Source organism: Penaeus monodon, chromosome 41 (assembly GCF_015228065.2).
Source record: "Penaeus monodon isolate SGIC_2016 chromosome 41, NSTDA_Pmon_1, whole genome shotgun sequence".
Taxonomy (NCBI): domain Eukaryota; kingdom Metazoa; phylum Arthropoda; class Malacostraca; order Decapoda; family Penaeidae; genus Penaeus; species Penaeus monodon.
Genome location: NC_051426.1, coordinates 2,741,868 through 2,751,503, shown reverse-complemented (window position 1 = coordinate 2,751,503; position 9,636 = coordinate 2,741,868). Strand labels below are relative to the sequence as shown.

At 33.5% G+C, this 9,636-nt stretch overlaps 1 protein-coding gene across 1 annotated transcript in view; it reads left to right on the top strand.

The window, feature by feature from the left end:
• The window catches only part of LOC119598513 (arrestin domain-containing protein 17-like), a 10,925-nt gene extending 7,285 nt beyond the window's left edge, over positions 1-3,640 (top strand). Inside the window, exons 5-8 of the mRNA XM_037948141.1 lie at positions 75-257; positions 956-1,138; positions 1,953-2,205; positions 3,030-3,640. Of these exons, the coding sequence (XP_037804069.1) occupies positions 75-257; positions 956-1,138; positions 1,953-2,205; positions 3,030-3,148 (738 nt within the window). The 3' untranslated portion in view covers positions 3,149-3,640. The remainder of the gene's footprint in view (positions 1-74; positions 258-955; positions 1,139-1,952; positions 2,206-3,029) is intronic.
• The last annotated feature ends 5,996 nt before the right edge of the window (positions 3,641-9,636 follow it).

Sequence of the window (9,636 nt, the reverse complement as noted above, 5' to 3'; positions counted from 1 at the left end):
TTAATTCTTTTTTCTGTTATTTCCTTTTGTTTTTTGTTTCCCTTCTCTCAGTCTCCCAATTTTTTCCCAAACAGTTACCAATAAACAGTGAACGAGAAAAATCCATTCGTTGCTGCTGCTGCTGGTGGGGACCCATCTCACTGACACTGGGGGTAGAGAGGAGAGGCTACGTTGCAGGGGAGAACATTCTTATCAATGGGGAGATTGTGAACAATAGTGGGTCCACCATCAAGTACACTGAGGCCAAAATTGTGCAGGTTGGTGGCATTTGCATACTCTGTTGGTGAACTTGTTCTAGCAAATGGAATTGATATAAAATGAAGCACACTCACATGTGCCCATCCTAAAGATCATCCTGAAAAATAGGAAAATCAGCCAATTATATATATATATATATATATATATATATATATATATATATATATATATATATATATATATACACACACATTTATATGCACTTTGTAAATGATAACAATGCATAATTTGATGTTTATAGGTGATAGGACATTTGCACAGGCCACATTATTTGAATTTTGTATGTTGTGGCTGAGGCAGGTATTCAGTGCTTCTTAACAATTTTCAGATTTTTTAATGTCCACTCAGTATTAGTGTAAAATGTTTTAAAATAAAAAATAAAAATTTTGGGAAAGTAATGAATAATGATTAATAAAAAAAACAAAAACACACAAACTTACTCTCCTGAGGTCTTTCTTAGTCCTTTTCCATGTCCTCAAAAAAAAAATGTCCTCAAGTCAAAGTTTCCGTCAGGGCTATGGGTTCATCCCATTAATGAAATATATCAAACATGCATAAAACTGAGCTTTAGAATACATTTTTGCATCCATACTGACATACATATATAAACTGGTTTTCTTCTCTATTTTTCAAAAAATCCTTTATTTTATCAAAGACAAAATCAGAAAGAGGTACTAGACAACCTTAATCCTTTCAGAATATCAGGTACATCACCAGTTCCAAAACAAAGACAACCAGCCTCACGGTGCAGCGCGTCTATCGCCCACAGATTGAGACAGGGAGTACTGATGAGTGGTCAGGCGTCTCTCTCCCTGTGCCGGCAGTCACAGCTAGCCATCTCATGCACTGTAACATCATTGAAGTGGATTATGATTTGATCGTAAGTCCTTTCTTACATGGGGATAACTAGAAAGGGAGAAGGGAGAGGAAAATAGAAGAGTAGGAAGAAGGGAGGAAAAGGAGAGGGAAATAGAGGAAAAGGGAGAAGGGGAAGCAGGCAGGAAATAGTGGAAAAGGGAGAAGGGGAAGCAGGCAGGAAATAGTGGAAGTTGGAATAGGAGGAGGAAGAAGGGGTGGAGAGAGAGAGAGAGAGAGGGAAAAATGAAGAAAGGAAAAATACAAAGGGAAGAAAAAGAGAAAAAATGGAAGAGGGAAAAAAAGACAGAGGAGAAAAAGGAAGAAGTGACTGACTAGGAATGAGAGTAGGAGCATGCAGGATAGGGAGACAGACGAAGAGGAAGAAATGTTAGAAGTTTAGATAAGAGGAAAAATTGGAAGAGTTGAGGAAAAAAGAGAGAGATATAGAGAGAGAGATATATAGAGAGAAATATAGAGAGAGAGATAGAGAGAGAGATATAGAGAGAGAGATATATATATATATATATATATATATATATATATATATATATATATATATATATATATATATATATATAATATATATATATGTGTGTGTATATATATATATATATATATATATATATAGAGAGAGAGAGAGAGAGAGAGAGAGAGAGAGAGAGAGAGAGAGAGAGAGAGAGAGAGAGAGAGAGAGAGAGAGAGAGAACATGAAAAAGAGATTGAGACTAATACAATGTTATTTCTGGTAATATGTGAGGGTTTTTATTTTGTTGTGGGAGTGAATATAGCAAAATAGAACAAAGCTGAATATATTATCCATCAATTTGTTATTCTAGTTTGAAGCTAAACTTGGGACATGCAGAACAGCAAAGATTGCAGAGAATATCATCATAGGGTCTGTCCCACTGCCAGGCACCATTGTCGCTCCTGACACATCTGTTGAGTCTGGCGGAACAGTCCTAGCTAGCACCATGAGCCAAGAAAACTCCCCACGTTTTGTGCGATCTCGTCAGCCAGCTCAAGGAGAGCATGGTGATAATCCTCCTTCATACAGTAGGATCGTGATGCCGGAGCAGTATGCAAATATCCGTAAGTGTTGGTCATGTGTTTTCATGCATGTTATATGTATTTCTGTGTCCTTTTATAAAATGTGTGTGTGTGGGAGTAGAGGACTTGTGTAACCTACAAATATCAGTTTCATTGGATGTGAAATAGATGATTCTACCTCTGCTATTTATTAAGATATATAGATGGATGTGAGAATGATCATATTGACAGAAAGTAGAGAAACAGGGAGGTAAAGAGAGAGAGCAAGATGATTGATCAATCCTAGAGAGGTAGAGGCAACTGCCAGTGTTATGGCAATGCCTCGGATACCTGACTGTGGTAGTCAGGTCAGTATGCCATCCACCAGGCCAGTAGTTTTTATTTTGTGCCATTGTAGCATATGGTTGTGGAAAACGGAAGCAATTTTTGCCATTTCCATCAAGTAAAAATCTAATAATATCAATGTAATTGAGTATGGTATACCAAGGCCATATTCCTGATCTCATTTAACTTTATAACAACAAAAGTTTAACATGAAATGAAGGACTGCCACAAGAAAGGAAACACTTTGCAGTGTTCAAAGCATTCCTCTCTCTCCTTTTTCTCTCTCTCCTGTCTCCTTCTTCTCTCCGTCTTTCTCTCTGTATCTCTGTATCTTTCTCTCTTGTTTTCCTATATACGCTGTGTTATTGTACTTTGTGATAAGATCATGTCACTATGAGCCAGGAATTTGCTCATTACGTTTGTATGACTATTATGGGATTGAAAAAAAAAATACTTGCTATTAGAACTGTTTCTCCTTTTATACTTCCTTCCTTTCCCCTACCCACCATGAAAGTTAAATGTAATATCACTTTTTTTTTCAGCCCCACCATCCTATGAGTCTTGCGTGTCTAGTGGTGGACAGTGGAGTACGTTTGATGATGACAGCGACAATGAAGAGGTTGGCTTTGCCCCACATTACATCACATACAGAAGAAACTGAACAAATTTTCATACTTTGGGCAAATGTGAACATCACTGGTTGCTAACTTGTATAAATGTTGATCTGTTAAGTCTTTTATACAGAGATTTTAGATTATTTTTACAGATGATTTGTTACTTTAATGCTAGATACTTGAAAGTTGAATGGTTGTTAAATTTATAAGACTGTATATTACATTTTAATCATTCCCTGAAGAAGTGAGTGATTTTGCAGTTGGATTTTTTAATTCTTAATTACTCTCATTCAGCAAGGGAACAATGCTTGCAAGTATGTGTGTGAAACACTCTACTGAAAAATGTGACTTAATATTTTGATTAATGATGAATAGCCATCTATTGATTGGTTAAGTTTGTTTCATTGATAGCAGATCAGAGAAGAAGACCGTAAGTTCATATAGATATAATTATAAAAATATATAGTTTTTATTATTGTTATTTACTGCATATTTGATAGGGATAAGCTTTAGATGTATCTGATTTCATTAACTGCAAAGTAAGGTACAGTGTTAAAAGTTACATGAAAAGTTTTATATGTTTGTGTTGTTTACCTAAAATTCCCTGAGGGCTAGCACAAGACATTGGCAACTTGCATGCAAGAAATTATTAATTATTAAACCTAATTATTGGCTTAGCAGTAATGCCATATGTGCTATATGACTCTACAGGACCATGAGGGAAATTATGTTTGCATCACGTGTAAAGACCAGGATTCCGTAATCTGTGCCCCAGGATCGGTTTCGATCTTTGATGGTCCTACAGCCCAGGTTTTACATGCCATATATTACAAGAATTCTTATATTTACTTTGTGCATTCTTATAATAAAAAAAGAGGCAGGAGTAATGCTTGGAGGCACTAGTATAATTGGTTTAGGGAGACAAGGGGGTGCAGAGGGTATGAGGGAATGCAGGTGTGTGTGTGTGGGTGTCCATGCTATTCTTTTATACTTACTGCATTCCTTCACTTATCAGTAGAGGAAAGAGGAGGGTCTTTTTATGTTAGTTTAGGGAGATGAAGGAGTACCAGGGTATGGGTAAATAGGAAAAAATTGTTGTGTTGGAGAAAAAAATGTATAAGAAATAACCAGGAAAAAAAAACACCCCACTTTGTCATCTTTTTGGTGCAATATGATTTTATCTAATTTTAGTTTTTTTCTTATGACTTTTTTTAAAAGAAAGTTTGTAGAAATTGGGTTACAAATTATTAATTCTTTAGACATTTAGCTTTTTAGCTCCAGCATTTACTCATTTTTCATTCTTCCTCCCTCTGACCCCATTAAGGCTCAGCTTTAACAGCATTTTGAATTCAGATGCTCAGATTAGTATTATTAAGAAACTTATCTACTCACCATAATGTTTTCTGTGATTCACAAGTTTAATCTCGTAGCTCATAGAGAAGGTACCTCAGAAGGGAAAGTGGAATATTTTTGAGTTGAATATGTATTATTGAATGAATTAGAGTTATGACTTGCATTGAATGATAGATTGAATGCTTAATATCCCAGGGAATGAATAAGATCTGCAAAAGAGAAAGTTGGTCAAAAGAGAGTTATTACATCCTTTGACCGTTAAATTTGTAACTTTGATTTGCATTTTATAGAGTAGAGTTGTGGAAGATGAAGTTGAATGAATTGGATTTATTTTATCCTAAATTAAAGAGCATAACCTGGAATTAATCCATTAACAACAGATGCTATTATGCCATGGTGAATTATCACAGATGTCTGACGATGCCTTGTTATGTCATGAGTCTTTGTTCCAGTTGCTGGGATGAGATATTGCTAAGGCATATAGTGGTGTACACTAATGTGTCCCTGTCAATAGCTGATTTTAGTTTTAAAAAGTGGCCATTGTCGTTGGGGTTAAATGTTTAAGTAAATCTACAATTTCCAGAATGAAAGGTTGCAGAAAAAGTTCATTAAATATTATTTTGTAACTAGCTTGAATCAATATTTTGAATCGTTATTTTGTAACAAGCTTGAATAGATACTAGTTATTGGTCAGTTAGTGTTGCATTTATTTATTTATCTCTTTTGGAGAACATGCTTTGAACCTTTTGACAAAATATCCTCTAATTATATAGAGACTAGGGAATAATTAATTGTATGAGAAAGTGTGCTTTATATACTCTGAAATAGGAAGAAATAGAAATGTCAGGATACAGAGTTATTAATGGTGTGAAGGTATGTTACCAACTAAACCTATAGTGCAAAGAAATACCTCTTTGTTTTGATTTCATTATACTCTCATGTTCTCATTTTTTCTTTTGGTTTGTTACTTATTTGTTTGATAAGATAAGGAATTTGTGTATGATGAGTAAGGCTATACAAAGGATGAACATGACACACTAGAGAAGCAATGTTTCTAGTGTCAAAAGATACCACCCTGAAATAATACAGGGTTAGAAATCAATTTATACATATATGAGCATCATTTTGCAACAGTGCTCTCAAGAGGTGTGCTGCAGCCACTGAAGGGTAAGTGGCACTAATTTCCTTACAGCTAAGAGAAACCTTGTCTTTTTTTTTTCTATTATAACTTTTTCCGGTTTTATTCATTTAAAACAAGGATATCTGCCAAAAGATTTTTTTTATCAAGTTCCTGCAGAAATTAGTTTACAGGTTATCATACTAGATAATCTGTGTCATGGCAATTCATAGTAGAGAAGTAGAAACAAAATTTTATACACTATCTTTCTCTTTTTTTTATATTTAGGCAAGACATTTTCATACCTTGAGGGTGTCAAGGTGTCCTGGTGTCGGATGGGAAAGCAGTGCCACTACCCTATAACAGTATGTAGTTTAAAACTTAACATTTTATTGTATTCCCATTGTTTTGAATAGCTTGTCAGGTTAAACTTCTCATTTACCTCAGTATCTACTTTTAACAAGTCACATTTGTGCAGACACTGCACATGTATATTTAATTTATAGAATTAAGTAAACTACACATAATTATTTGTCAGAAGTAAATGTTCACACCAGTAATTACAAACCACATGTATTTATTCATCAGTCAGAAAAATCACATATTTTATACCACTAATCTCTGTAATGCTCAAAAGGCATACAGCCAACCACAAGTGTTTATAAAATGTTTTATAAGGCAAAATTGTTTGCTTTTCAACTTTAATTTTGACTTGATTTTGTTTATTTTTATTTATTTTTGTTTATTTGTATACCGTACAAGGTATTTTCAATTTGTATGTTTAATTTTTATCTTAATATCCATATTTAGGTGTACCCCTATTCTACATATCTGGGGGATATGATATTTTTAGCCATTAAAAAAAAAGTTACTATCAGGAGGTCTCTCAGGAAAAGGAAAGGAATTCTTACTGTTTTATTATTGTTATTATTATTTAACTGCTACCCAGCTTAGGTACTTACCTACCTACTCATATGTAAAGGTATGTCCATTTCCTCAGGTGTCAGTATACTTAACACTTTTGTCCATGCACATTATTTTTTTTTGTGCATCTAATAATCAAAAACTTGTGCAGTAGAGCAATATGGTTTCTCTGTATAAGGTATGGGTCACATCAACATTGTCTAAGAACTAACTTATTATGTGTTCACTAGTTCAAGTGTGTATTTTTTTTTTTTTTTTCTTCTTTCTTTTCTTTCTTTCTTTCTTTCTTTCTTTCTTCTTTCTTTCTTTCTTTCTTTCTTTCTTTCTTTCTTTCTTTCTTTCTTTCTTTCTTTCTTTCTTTTTCTTCTTCTCTGTCTTCTTGTTTCCTTTTGTCATGTTCTACAGCTAAATAGTTCAAAGGGAAAATGGAGCAGTAAAATATAATCTAATTGTAGTGTGGAATGATGTTTAACCCAGTGCCGACGGTCATGGCATAAATGCCATGCCCACCATGAGTTTAATTTATTAAATGTTTTTACACATAGATGGCTATACTTATACAAACATTATAGTAATTATAATGTCTATGGTAGAAATAACACTATCGATATTCATAGCATTAGTAAAAAATATGTTTTTTCCAGCCAATTCAAGGAAAGTGAAATCAGGTAAGGTCACAAGGTCTACTAATTGACTCCTTTGTGGCTAAGCACTAGCAGAGCCATCTATGTGCAGAGACATTTCCCAAGAAAAAAAAAAGAGCATTTTCCCCAGCAGCATTGGGTTAACCCATTTTATATGTAAGTCAATATGAAAAAATGTTCCATTATAGTATTGTTAACTGAGTAACTAGAAAACATTTTTTATTTTATTGTAATCCTAGAGATATATTTAGTGCACTTGCTAGTGAAAAAAAAACACAAAAAACATTGAGCTTGCATAAGGTTGCAAAGATCAGTTGGAGGGGGATAGGCTTAGGAGGCCAGTGACAGGGAAGATGAGAGCATGTTCAAGATGGTCTCAGAGAAAGAGAAGAGTGTCAGTGAGAGAATGATGACATTGCCATTTGAAGCTCATTGGGCTTAAGATGGCTTGGCAGTAATTTTTGATATGCAGCTCAGACCATCTGTCATTTCTGGTAGAGTCACTAACATGTTATTTTAATATGTCTGGCACAGATTACAAGGTAAATGTTGAAAAATTGCCTTGATATCTATACAGTTAATGGATATGCTATTTTTGGCAATATAGTTTGAAATGTATGGCAAGGAAAAGGACATACCTCTTACTCAGGATATAATCTATGGACATTGCACAAACTTTTGATCATGATCCTATAGTACACACATTTGTGTCTTTGTTAGATAAACATACTGTAGTGCATCCAGTCTCAGGAAAGGAAGAGCTGACAATTCACCTTTGGATCTGGGAGACTGATTTACCATCTCTTTTTTATTCAATCAGCTGACATTTAATACTTATATTTATATATGTATTTTCAAAACTTGCATACTACATTTATAATGCAGTATACTTAGATATTTTTTCTCCAAAGAGACTTGAAATCAGCGTACTCCAGTGTATAGTTACCAGTTTTTCCATTCCTGAGTCCGGATAGAATATAGGTAGGCTTCTGTCAGCTGCAACTCCAGGGTTGTTTGCAAATGGTGCCATTTGTAAGATTACCATTTTTCTCAGGCTCATATTTGCCTCCCATATAACCCATGGCTGTATTACTGTTTATTATTTCTGCCATCCCATGTAAAGTACAAAGATGTGGAGTTGAGATATCTTTGGTCACATGACATGGAAAGAAAGGAATATGCCTCTCTGTTAATTAAGGTGAATAGTGTTTAAAAAAAGAATACTCAAGCATAACAGAGAGACAACGTGTTGGATTGATGTTGTTGATTTGGTAATGGTTATAAACTAGAACTTTATTACGTCTATTCAGTGTAGTAAGAAGTTTTTGTATCTACCATTTATTTTTATATGGAAATAGCAACAGAACAGTACCTTTGTAATCTGAATTTTGTACTTTTGTAAGAAAAAGCAAACATTGTTTTATGTAATTTATTCAGCAGAATGAGTAGTTTTAATCTTAGTAGTACTATAGTGGCTTAGCGTTGATCAATTGTGAGTGCCAAATTTGGCTGAATTTCACAGAGATCTGCTATAGCATGACAACCATTATTTCGTGTTCTTAAGCACAACACATCCATTGTAGAAAATTAGGCATCACGAGAGCAGAAGTTTATAGTTATCAGTAATACTTTATAAGGCAATTGTGATACATGACTTTGGAAAATGTAAGCAATTTTTTAATATCTATGTTACTGATGAGTGGCCAAAGATGTATATTGTCTTTTATATAGAAAAATTATATATAATTTTTTAAATACAAGGAGCAAGTTAATGAAATTATCACTGCTGCACTATGATGTAATATTTTATGTGTTAAATATGAAAATCTAAGTTTTATGTTCTTATATTTGTTTTTATCATAAATGGTGGATTATTTTGCTATTAAGCAAATATAATGGTGCTGGTAATCATATTTAATGTCATGTTTTTTGTCTGTTACACAAGCATGCATTTGTCATTTTGTACTTATTTTCCTCTTGTCAGTTATATATTAAATGTATTTATGTTTTCCACATAATTGTAGTTTTAGAGACGTAATATATAATTTTGCTATATGAAAAGTAAGATGTTTGGAGAATGTGTAAGCCACATAAACCAGTATGCCTTGTTCACCATGTTAACACAGACAAATGAAAGAGTAAATGAGATGACTGAAGTGACTATGAGATTATGCCTTGGTCATACCTTTTTTCAAAGTATTTATAGCATAACTGGTAATTGTAAAAAATATTAAAATCCTGGTAATCTTTAAAAATGACAGAAATTATTATTTATAGTAATTTTTAAATTGCCTTTGCATGTAAAAAGATTGAAAAAAAATCTTTAATGGCTAGCTATTGTAAAACTACTTAATGATTGTAAAGTCTTACATTCAGTTCCAGGGGAAAAAAAGTTTTTTCTCTGCTTTGATCATATGATGAAAGAGATAATCTATGATATGCTGGTCTGTTTTGTTGAAATAAGATTATCTGTATTTGATATTTCAACAAGTGTCTT